Here is an 11699-nt window from a genome sequence, read left to right as displayed (position 1 = left end):
ACGACCTGGCAGCGGCTTCCCCGGAGGCTGCTGGGAAAAGCAGGGTGCAGCATGGCCTGCCCGTGCAGACACCTATGGTGAATGCCAGTTGGGCCCGGGGTGTGGCATAGATTGGCAGCCGGCCTGGGAAAGGCAGCTAAAAACCACGTCCTAAGCAGAAACCGGAAGGTCACTTCAAGTTGTTCTAGAAATGCATCTATGGGGAAAAACATTTATAGTCGAGATGAATTTCATTAGATGTTAGTTGGTGGGATTGGCCCCCCTTTGGCGGAAAGGCTCCAAGGCCAAGCCTCGTGGCCCTCAGGCTCACCTGTAGACCAGGTGAGGCAGTCTAGGAGCCCTGGCGTTGCCCTGACAATGGGTGAGAGCGTAGACACAAAGGCTGGGCCCTGGTCTGGAGCCCGACCCCGCGTGCCAAGCACGCAGCTGGCTTATGTCCACCGGGGCCTGGGCCACCCAGCTGCTTGGGGCCTCCCGAACCACGTGTGTAGTCCCACACGTGCGGTCCCACGTGTGCAGACAGTTAAGGACTGGCTGGGCTCCTGGGGCCTGCTGATGTCACCAAGGCAGGGCCGGTGGGGGAGGCGGCACAGGCCGGTCGCCTTGCCTGCCAGGAGAGCGGGGAGCACATCATGCCCGCCGGTCCCACGGCCGGCCCCGCTGCTGGCCCTTCCCCGGCCCGGGGCAGCCCAGCCATGAAAGAGGTGGAGCCCAAGGACCAGCAGCTCATGGTGAGCATCTTCCCTCGTGTTCCCGGATGGCCCTACGGCTGCGTGTCCCTGAGGCTGCCTCGTCCTGACCCACTCACTGCCCCCGGTGCCGGTTGCTTGGCACAGGTCAGGTCTCGGGGTACTGGTCCCCGTCTAGGGCCCCACTTCTGCTCCCCTTGTTCCTGCCTCTCCCCTGCCCCCCCCCAGCCCTGTGATCTCCCCAACAAGCTCCAGGCCCTGCGAGGGCTGGCCAGACCCGTCTGCTGGGGGGCTTGAAACTTCAGCCCACTTGGTGGTGGGTGGATGAGCTGAGGCCCAGGCCTTGCCCCACACCTGCCGGCTGGTTACCCTGGTTACCAGAGACCCCTGTCGTGAAGCGGGGGGCCCTGGTACACTGGGAGAATGGGGAGCAGCCTCGGTGGGGCCCCTGGAAGGCAGCTGCCCCGTGTGCTGCCCATAGGTAGCGCTTCGGATCCGCCCGCTCAGTGACACAGAACTGGAAGAAGGGGCCACCATCACTGCCCACAAAGTGGGGGACCAGGTGAGGCCGTGGGGGCACGGGCGTGCAACCACGGGGTTGGGACGCTCACCTTCTGCATGCGCTTCACTGACCTGCTCCCTACCTGGCTGAGTGCTCGCAGACCCCCGGTGGAGCTGAGAGAGACAAGGGACCGTCCCCACTGAGCTCCCTTTCTAGCCAGCCAGCCACTGGGGAGTTCAGTGTCACAGAGGATCAAGCCAGGCAGAGGCGGTCACTCTCCAAGACCTGGCGCAGCGCCCAGAGGAGGCGGGAGGGAAGAGTCAGGCGGGGGGGGGGGGTCGGCTCCAAGGTGGCGGCTGGTGTGGCCGCTCAGAGGACACGGGCAGGAGGGGCAGGTCTCGCTAGGGCCTAGGTCCCCCGACTGAAAAGGGCCCCGGTGCTGAGGGTCACAGTGGGGTCTGCGGTGACCCCTGCTCCTTGGAAAGCCCTGAGATGCTGGCTGAGCGGGGTTGCGGGAGTCACATGGTGGAATGAATGCCAGATGTGGGGTAAGACAGATTTTGTCAGAGGAATTGGATTTTTCCACTTGTTATTAGAAAGGCAGCTCTAAGGAGGGATCGAACGTCGTGTCTAGAAGGTTTGCACTTCCGAGGCGAAGGTCCAGGAGGCTGGGGAGCCCTGAGTGCTGCTCGCCACCGGGCGGGGGTGCCCAGCACTGACCGGGCAGGTGGGGAGCTCCTGAGGGCGCCGTGGGAAGAGGGAACAGAGCGTCTCGGCTGTGCAGGCCCCTCAGGGTGTGCTGGGCAGAGGCTGCAGCGAAATTGTGCTGAGTTCGTAGACCAGTAAGCAACACACGGTGACGGCCGTTATACTGGGGGGACCAGGGTCGCACAGGACAGAGTCTGGCTCAAGGTGTGCAGAGTGTATGTGTTCGTACTGTGGGAGCATCGATCCCGCTGAGGTCGTGCTATAAGGGGCTCAGGGATGCGACAGGGGACCCAGCGGGGCCGGTGTCACGTGGGCCCGGTGACCACCCTCAGCAGAGACTGCCGTGCACGGTCAGAGGAGGGGAGCGCCCTTTCACATAACTCTGAAGGCAGCATAACAATTTGCTGGAATCGACCGTGGTTCTCAGGTTAGTGTCAGTAGTCCCCAGACCTTGGCGCTGGCCCATCTGGGGACCGATGGGTGTCCTCCCAGGGAAGCGCCCCCACTGTCCCTGGTGCCTCCCGTCCTCCCTGATACCGGAGGTCAGAAGGACCCCTTTTTGTCCTGCCGGCCACAGAGCTGGGAGGTGACCGACCCACACGTGCGAAGTGTCCCCTGCTGGCCCTGGTCCCGGGCAGCTAACCCGTGGGCATGAGGGCTCACGGTGGGAATTTCTCCCGCTTCCCTGGCTTTGGGGATTCGGTGACTTTAGGGAAACAGGACACTTCTGGATGGTGGGGGAAGGAAGCGGCTCTTGTGAGTTGGAGCTTCACGTTTCCCGGGGCTGTGGTCCTTCCGAAGCCTCGGACGTCGTGACCTGGTTGGTCCGCCCAGCAGAGGTGGGGCTGTGTGTTCGAGGGCCACTGCCCGTCCCCAGGCCTCCCCGAGCCCTCGCCGCCCTCCCTCCCCCCACATTCCGTGGCAGGGTCCTTTCAGAGCCCACCTGGGGCCTGGCTCCAAGGCCGTCTGGCGCTGCACTGCACAAAACACAGCTAGGGTTTTAAAAACCGGAGTGAGACTCCCAACATTCGGTTCACTGCTTTAACCTGAGCAACTCAGGGGCCACTACGACATGCAGCGTTGTGCAGACCCCATGTCTGTCGGGTTCGAACCGTTTCCATCTCCCCAGAAGGAGGCCCTGCCCACTCCGAGCTGCCCCCACCCCCCCTCCCCGGGCCCCGGCCCCCGCTGGTCGGCTTGCCGACCGACCGGGGTCCTGCGGGGCGTGGCCTGCTCTCACCCAACCCGGTGGTTCTGAGGCTCGTTCGTTTCCATTTAACACTGTGTTTCGATGTGACTTCACACTAGGGGCGGTGGGACCCACGTATGCGCTCCCGTGTCGTCGGCAGCCACGTTTCCCACGCAGGGGTGACCGGCCACGCCTGCTCCATCCTCCTCTCCCTGTGTGTGCGCTCCTTTTCCCTGGGCCGCTCGAAACATCGTGCCCTTCCACACCCAGACATGTCTGTGTTCCTTAAAAACGGGGACATTCTGTGACTCCAGGACAGCGCCCAAAGTCAAGAAGTTAATATCGATATCACCCGAGCTGCATGTGTGTTCACGGTTGGCTGATTTCTCTCAATCGTGTTACTTATAGTAAAGAAAAAAAATATTCTTTTGGGGGACAAGAGCCATTGCCACGGATACTTCTTGGACACTGAGCACATGATCGCTTGTACCCCTTACGGCCGTGGGTTCTTACAGATGGGAGAACAGAGCCCAGGTTGGTGGGGAAACTTGACCAAGGCCTCCCCGCTGGTGGGAGCCCGTTCTGAACCCACCCGGTCCCCCGACATTCTGGCCTGGCGCACAGCACACTCACGTGGTGGGCACTGCATGGATGGGGGCTACCCCCCGGGTCCCTTTCCTGAGAGCCTCTCCACAGCTGGATGGACAGGAGCATGAAGTTTGAAAATGGTTAGCTTATGTCATGGAAAACGTGCTGGCCTGAAGCCGGGGCAGGCCCTGGGGGCTCCGGGCCCCGCCTGACTCCCCAGGAACCTCTGGGCAGCCCTTGCCTCCTGAGGCCTCTATTTCCAAAGCTGTGGATCAAGGGAGGGGTTGGCCAGGTGGCCGGGGGTGGGGGGACACAGGATGGCCAGGCTCTTGGTCTGCCCAGTTGTGCCCCCAAGATTCCCCCGGGGCCCACGCTCCCCACTAGCCCAGGAGCTCCTCCCGGAGTAAACAGAGCTGATTGGTCTCTAATTGCCCTGCCTCCACCCCCCCCCCAGCCCCAGAGGCCCTCCTACAACTTGCTTCATAATTACGTATTTGTGTGAGATGGGAGAGGCCCCGGGGAGGGGGCCACCATGCACTGGCTTGGAGAAGCAGAGAGGGGGCTGCAGAGCTTGGGGGGTAGACAGGTGAGGGGCATAGACGCATGCTTGGGCAGCTCGGGGGACGGGGGGCACAGAGCACAGCAGCTCCTGCCGTCCCTTCTTCCTGCCATTCATCAAAGGGCCCCGTCCCTGTTGGGTGGGTGCTGGGGGGCAGAGCTCAGCAGACCCCAGGGGTGCAGGGGCGTGGACAGGAAGCGGAGAGGGTGCCCAGGGCTGGAGGACCCCCGCCTGGCTGAGCACAGAGGCCTGCTGCCCTCCTGGGACACAGACCAAGGACACAGACACCCCCGGTGTCCTCGAGCAAGGGCCAGGCCTGGGGTCCTTCAGGGTGCAGGGAGCCCGCCCTGATTCTGGGAGCAGCCGCTCCTCTGACACCTCCCTCCCGCTGCCCTAGATGGTGGTGCTCATGGACCCTGGCGAGGACCCCGAGGACACGCTGCGTGCACACCGGTCGCGGGAGAAGACCTTCATCTTCGACACTGTTTTCGACCAGCATGCATCACAGGTACCCCGCGCCCCACGCCCCCTGCATCCTCCCGCGGGGCTTCACCAGACCCTGGAGCCCCCCTGGGAGGGCTTGGTAGCCAGGTGGTCCCGTCCACGACTTGTCACAGGAGTGTCCCTGCTGAACAAGGAGGTTGGCACGTGGGCCGTCCCAGGGGCAGGTAGTGGGAGGGCCCGGGGTTCACACACATTCTCGTTCGTCCATCAAGACAACAAGGCGGGGTCCCCTCTGCCATGTGGCTGGAGCACACTCCCTGCCCACAGGGGCCCCCATCCAGCGAGGGAGGCGGGTGCCGAGTGAGCTGGGACGTGGAGGAGGGGCGAGCCAGCGGGGCAACGGCAGGGGATGAGGGGCCCAAGCGCAGGCTTCAGCCGGCCCCTTCCTCAGACGGAGAGCAGGCGTTTGGGCCCAGTGTCAGGTCGCACGCACCAGACCCCTGCCTGTGAGAGCCCGGGGGGCCCGGCAGAGCAGGATTTGGACCCGGGCTTCTGGAGGCGGGCTGTCGCACGGCCAGGGTATGGCGCCTGGGGGATGTTTGGCCCCGAGACCCCATCCTGCCCCTGCAGCTGCCCGCTGGGCCCCAGCACGGCTTGTCTCGGACACACCGGCCCTCCCTCCAGATGCAGCCGTAGCTAGAGGACGGATTTGCTCCACGTGAGCGGACTCGCGGCTTTTACCCCTGAGATCTTCCTGGGGCTGCAAGCAGGAGGGGGCTGGCCATCAGCCTCTGTTGAGCAGCGGCTGCCTGCCAGGGGCCGTCCTGGCGTGCACGGCCTTGCCAGCCCCTCAGCAGCCCTCTGCAACACCCTGTGATGTGGTCCGCGTTTTACAGATGGGGAACCCGAGGCTTCTAGCCTGAGGGTTGCAGGCCAGGTCTCGGCTGCTGACGGTGTAAGTCCACAGTTGAGGAAAACAGTTACCCGTGCTCAGGTGCCGCCGTGAGCCGCGTCGCCGGCCGGGGTTACTGGGACAATTCAGGGACACGCCAGGAGCAGGGTCCAGATGGGCGCCCAGGAAGGGCAGTGGAGATGGGACTGTCGTTTCTGTCTGGGCCAGCCACAGCCACACACCTGGAGCTGCCCTTTCTTGAATACCCCTGTAGGCAGGGAGCTCACTACCACACCTGTTGCTAGGCATTGCTGCCTTAGTGGGACTCTGCCGGCCTGAGGCGCTCAGGCCTCGGTCCTCGTGGTTTTGTCCCGTGAGGAGGAGTCCTGATGCTCTTCCCAGACGTGTAAGTCCTGTGCTGCCTTCCAGTCCCAGGCACCGTGTCGGACTTCTCTCGGCTCCTGAGAAGCCCCATCCGCGGCCAGCACCAGACCCATGTCAGGCCCCATGGCGCGAGCTGTCCTGCGCTCTCGTGTGATCTCCCGGACAGCTGTGCTCCGGGGGCCCGGCCCCCTGTCAGCCCCTGGGGCGGCACAGTGGCAGGAAGGAGACGGCAGCCCACGCCGTGTCCAGGCTGGCCCCCGCCTGAGGGTCCCGGCACACACGTGTCCGACTCCGGCCAGGCCGCGCATCCCACTGTCTGTCCTTCCATCCATCCACAGGAAGACGTGTATCGTGCCACCACCCAGCACCTGGTGGAAGGTGTCGTTTCTGGATACAACGCGACGGTGTTTGCCTACGGCCCCTCAGGTACCGCCGAGGGCAGGGCCCCAGGAGGGCGCGGGGCTGGTGGCAGTGGCGCTCTCCCTCCCAGACAAAGCACCTATGGTGCCCCGGCGTGTGCTGCTCTCTCTGCGCCCACGGGCTCCTTCCAGCCTCGTTGCGGCCCCCACGGGCAGGTGGAGCCGCCCCCTTGCCACACGCAGGAAATCTGAGCCTCAGGGGGCTCACCCGGCTGGTAGGAGTGCATGTGGGGTCCGGCCGCACCTGCACCTTGCTGCCCGTGAGGACCCACAGACTTCTCCGCAAGGACAAGCAGCTGGGCTCGACAACGGTCCACAAAGCTGAGCCACCTCTCACGTCCTGAAAACTAGGATCGCCGAGGGAGAGGGCAGTTGGGGAAACAGAGGCAGGGAAGCGCCTGGTCCAGAGGCACAGCCTGTGGATGTCATCCATTCGCTCAGTAGCCGTTAGCGAGCGCCCGCTGTGTGCCAGGCTCTGGCGGAGGAGGGGCCATCCGGTCTTTGGGGAGCAGGGGCGGGGCGAGCAGCATCCCTGTGACAGGCATGAGTCCGGCGACTGTAGGAACGGCTCCCGCGTCTTCCTGAGAGCTAGAGGAGGAGCATGCACCCCGTGGTTGCCCCTCATTCCACCCGTCCGGCCCACGTCTGCGCTTCGGTCCCAGGTCTCCCGTGTCCACAGTTTCTTCCACATCGGACTCTTGAGGGCTTCCCCCCTGGTTTCCGAAACGGAAAACGAGCGTGTCTGAGCGTGCGGGACCATTTGCCCAAGGTGGCGGAGGTCTGAACCATCTCTGGTGGCGAATGTCCAGGCGGGGTCAGAGCCCGCCTCAGGAGTCCCCGCCCTGGCGGCTGTCTGCCCGCCCACAGGCGCAGGGAAGACCTACACCATGCTGGGCATGGACGCCGAGCCTGGCATCTACCTGCAGACCCTCACCGACCTCTTCCGGGCCATCGAGGAGAGCCGCGACAACGCGGACTGCAGTGTGTCCATGTCTTACCTGGAGGTGAGCCTGCCCCCCGGCCTCGGGGAGAGCTCAGCCCTCGGGGCGTCGGAGCCTTCTCAGGAGACCTACATCCCGTGCTGCTTTTGCCCCAAAGCTGCTGCGTGTCCCGCTTCTGTCTCTCCTCCCAGATTTATAACGAAGTGATCTGGGATCTCCTGAACCCATCCTCGGGGTTCCTGGACCTGAGGGAGGATTCTCGGGGCAGCATCCAGATCGCAGGCATCATGGAGGTCTCCACCTCGAACGCCCAGGAGGTGAGAGGCACAGGGGCCCACGGAGGGAAGGGGGCCTGGGCCTCGGCGGCCACGCTCGCCAGAGCTCACAGAGCGGAGCCGGACACACGACGCCGCGCTGTTTCCCGGCTAATGGGGTGCCAGACAGTGCGCTCAGGGCAGACATCACTGATAGACCACCATTCTTCCCCCCTGCACCTGAGCCCCTTCCCACGTGGCGCCCCAGCCAGTCCCAGCCCGTCTGAAATCCCCCACAAGCTCTGCGGTCCCAGCACCGCCCGGCAGACGGCAGGTGCCCCGTCGAGGCTCGTCGGCGTGGCTCCCGCCCGGCGGCTTACCCACAAATAGGTTGCAGCCCACCTTCCAACCCCGGCGAGCCCATACGGGGGTCTGTGGTGGAAGGTTCTGGGACCGGCTCTGTGGGGAAGACGTGGGTGATCCAGTGGCCAGGTGTGCCCTGGGTAGAGGAGGGGGAGGGCGGCACAAGTGTGTGCCATCCGCCCTTCCGGCTGGATTGGTTGGCTCGGTCACTTAGTCACTCCGTGCCGCAAACCGGAAATGGCTTGCGCTGGACGAGGTTCTGTTGCGAAGAGCTGCCCAAGAGGGCTCGGGGTCCAGCGCTCCTCCCTGGCCCCGCGTGGATCTGGAGGGCGCGTGTGGCCACCCACCCAACTCCACCTGTGTCTTCAGATCATGCAGCTCCTCACCAAAGGCAATCGGCAGCGCACACAGGAGCCCACGGCCGCCAACAGGACGTCCTCCCGTTCCCACGCCGTGCTGCAGGTCACCGTACAGCGGCGGAGCCGCGGCACAGACATGCTGGAGGGAGTGCATGTCGGGAGGCTCTTCCTGGTGGACCTGGCGGGCTCGGAGCGGGCATCGCAGGTTCTCTGGCATCCCCCCCGCCCCCTCACACGCCCCCACAGTTACTCACCCCCTCACAGCCCGCCGCGAGCGGGGCCCTGCCCCTCCTCGTCCACCAGCCTCTGCAGCTCCCAGGGCAGCGCCGAGCCGCCTACGGAGTGAGGGGAGTCTCGAGTGTCGAGAGGCGAAGCCCACAGAGCCGGTATTTACAGATTCACAACTGCCACGTGGCAGGCTCTCCTGACGACGATCGGCGCCCAGACCCACCCCCAGGGAGCGCCGAGCGTCTGCGTGAGCTGATAATTACGGCACGGGGAGGCCTGTGCTTGGAGATTCCGGGTCCGCACAGGCTGGGGGGGCCCGGAGGGGGGCACGGTGGTGGCGTGCGGTCTCAGGGCCGAGCCTGAGAGGGTCATTAGGAGTTTGGTGGGGTGCAAGGAAGGGCATGTCAGATGGAGGGAACAGCATGTGCAAAGCATGGCTGTTGGGAGGACGGCCCCCAGTGTACTCCAGCCCGACATGGCTGTAGGCCCCGACAGTCCTTCCGAGGGTCCCACCTGCCTGCCCCCGTGCCCTTGGCTCGCCTGTGCTTGGAGGCACCTGTCGCTGGGAGCGGGGGCTGTGCTTTACCTCGTGCTGCCTCAGTGGCCTGAGCGTTCCTTGAGGGTAGGACCTAGCCCAGGACCCGGCACAGAGCGGTGCTGGACAGAGGCGGTGTCTGCACAGTAATGTTATCACCAAACCTTAGCAGGTGTAACCCCCGTAATCTCCCAGCACAGGATAAGGTGGGCGGCAGATGCAGGGCCGGGACCCAGGCGGTGCCGCGACTTGGCCGTGCACGAGGTGTTTGGTGCTGCATCCAGGCTTTGGACCTGAGCATCTGGCCCAAATCCCTGCGGTCCACTCCTGTGATAGTTGGCCCCCGGTTTGTGCCAGATGCTCTGCGTCCTTAGGGTTTGACCACTGAGTCGCCTCATCCGTTCACTGCCCTGCGCTCGGCGCTCTGGGACCTGAAGTGAGCGGGGCCAGGGCAGCAACCGGGGGCAGACTGGTCTGAAATACCGTGTGTTCATAGACAACTTGAGGCACAGTAGGGCCAGGAGACCCGGAGATGACTGCCATTGGAAAGATAGTCCTGCTAACAATTCCAAGAGGAGGGGGCTCGGGATTTCACGCAGGGAAGCACCGGGGCTGGTCAGGAGGCAGAGGGGGGCCGCGCTGTGGGCGAGGACCCTCTGCTGGTTTCCCCGGGAAGGAGGGGGCAAGGTGGGGTGAGCAGGCTCAGGTCCGGCTAGTTTGAGTAATTCCAGGGGCCTGGGGCATAATGGCTATTTGTCTGGTCCCTGGCCCTGGGGGATCAGGGCAGGGGGACAGTGGCCCGGAGGCAGGTGGTGGGGGTGTGGGCTCTGGGCTGGCGGTCTGCATTTGAAAGGCTCGTTCTGTATCTCTGGGAATTGGCTAAGGCTGGGAGGGGCAGTCCCTCCAGGGTCAGCAAGGACTCCAGATGTCAAACATCAGAGCACGGAGAATAAAGGACACGGCTGACCCATGGACAGATGTGGGTGCAGACAAGTTCACGCAGGGAGAGCCCCGTGTGACAGAGGTCTGGGACTCTGGCCTGTTCTAGCTGAGCCCGGCTGCGTCCACGGGACAAGATGGAGAGGGCTGCAGGGAAAGGGTCCAGGGTCTGGGTCCTTGCTCTTGCTCTGTTCTGACTTGCTGTGTGCCTTTGGGTAAGCCACTGCCCCTCTCTGGGCCTTGGTTTTGGTTTAGTTGTCTATTCAAGTGGCCTACGTGAGCGACTTTTACAATCTGCTTGGCTCTCACGAGCTGTCATTTCTTCATAGAAAATCACTCTTAAAGGACTTTGTTCTAGGGCACGAGGTCTCTGAGAAGGCCCTGAACTCTGTGACACAGACACCAGCATCTACGGTCCTGCCCTGCACTGGCTCCTATGTAATGACCATAGTAGCTGGCATTTACCGCTTGCCTCTGTGGGCCCAGGCCTGAGCAGGCCTGTTGCACATGTTGAGCACTAAATCCTCACCATAACCCTGTGAAGTTGGGAGATTGCCCCTTTTGGCAAATGAGGAAGGTGGGACAGACTGGGAGATCTATCGGAGATTTGCAAACCACGCTCCAGGTTGGCTCCGAAACCCATGCCCTTAAAGAGAAAAAGATGTGTGTGTGTGTGTGTGTGTGTGTGTGTGTGTGTGTGTGTGTGTGTGTGTGATTTCCAATGTATTAGAAACACAGCACAGAAAATGTGCAAAATACAGACAAGGGGAAGAAAGTTAGAGACCCTGCCGTGCTTGCACTCAGAGGTGTTCATCCCGAGGGCATTTTGGCTCCTTCGTGCGGCCCCCCGCTGAGGCCTGGGCTCCGGGGATGCTTGGCCGCCATGGAGCCTGGGATCCAGTGGGGAGCAGGCGGGAAGACGTGGGACCTGGCAGAGAGCAAGGCAGCTGCCGGGGAAGTCAAGTGGTGGAAGAAATAGGCTAAGGGACCGGCTGCTGCGGCCCCCACTTCAGAGAGTGAGGCCGGGGTGCCCCTGCAGGAGGGGACACTGAGCCGCGGCCGAAGGACGGCAAAGTTCCGGCATGGGGGGCTGCCGAGGCGAAACCCACACGCCTGTCGGTGTGTCGTGCACCAACAGCCCCCTACCCCAGTTCTCATGTCACTTAACGAGCATGTGGTCACCGTCAGCACGCAGCTCGGCCGCGTCCCCTCCACGCAGAGTCCTGTGTCCTCGGGGCCCCAGCTAGTGCGGTGCGTGCGGTCTGAGCCACTCAGGCCCGGGTGGGATGGGTCGGTGCACCGCCCGACCTCTCCTCTCCCGCCCAGACCCAGAACCGCGGCAAGAGGAGGAAGGAGGGCGCCCACATCAACCGCTCCCTGCTGGCTCTGGGCAACTGCATCAATGCGCTCAGCGAGAAAAGCGGCAGCCGGGCGCAGTACGTGAACTTCCGGGACAGCAAGCTCACGCGCCTGCTGAAGGTATGGCCGCCCGCCTGTGTGGGGCCTCCCTACCAGGAGGGATGACCAGACCTGGGTCTCAGGGCCCCGCCAGGAACCCCTGGAGGCATGAGAACCCTGTAGAAACCATGGCTGGTCACTGCCTGACTCTCGCTCCATCCCCCTGAGTAGGGGCCAGCCCGGGCTTGCATACTCCCAGCCACAGGGAGCTCACTACCTTACTGAGGCCGCCTGTCCCATCCTGGATG

At 63.7% G+C, this 11699-nt stretch overlaps 1 protein-coding gene across 1 annotated transcript in view; it reads left to right on the top strand.

Moving 5' to 3' along the window:
* The first annotated feature begins 632 nt into the window (after positions 1–632).
* The window catches only part of LOC114199949 (kinesin-like protein KIF19), a 34633-nt gene continuing 23566 nt past the window's right edge, over positions 633–11699 (top strand). Inside the window, exons 1-8 of the mRNA XM_088017190.1 lie at positions 633–731; positions 1171–1251; positions 4633–4743; positions 6294–6381; positions 7242–7378; positions 7507–7632; positions 8302–8496; positions 11320–11472. Of these exons, the coding sequence (XP_087873316.1) occupies positions 633–731; positions 1171–1251; positions 4633–4743; positions 6294–6381; positions 7242–7378; positions 7507–7632; positions 8302–8496; positions 11320–11472 (990 nt within the window). The remainder of the gene's footprint in view (positions 732–1170; positions 1252–4632; positions 4744–6293; positions 6382–7241; positions 7379–7506; positions 7633–8301; positions 8497–11319; positions 11473–11699) is intronic.

The sequence above is a fragment of the Eumetopias jubatus genome, unplaced genomic scaffold (assembly GCF_037043125.1).
Source record: "Eumetopias jubatus isolate StellerSeaLion01/CBP00866 unplaced genomic scaffold, mEumJub1_p1.0 scaffold_12, whole genome shotgun sequence".
Lineage (NCBI taxonomy): Eukaryota > Metazoa > Chordata > Mammalia > Carnivora > Otariidae > Eumetopias > Eumetopias jubatus.
This window is presented reverse-complemented; position numbering and strand designations above follow the sequence as displayed.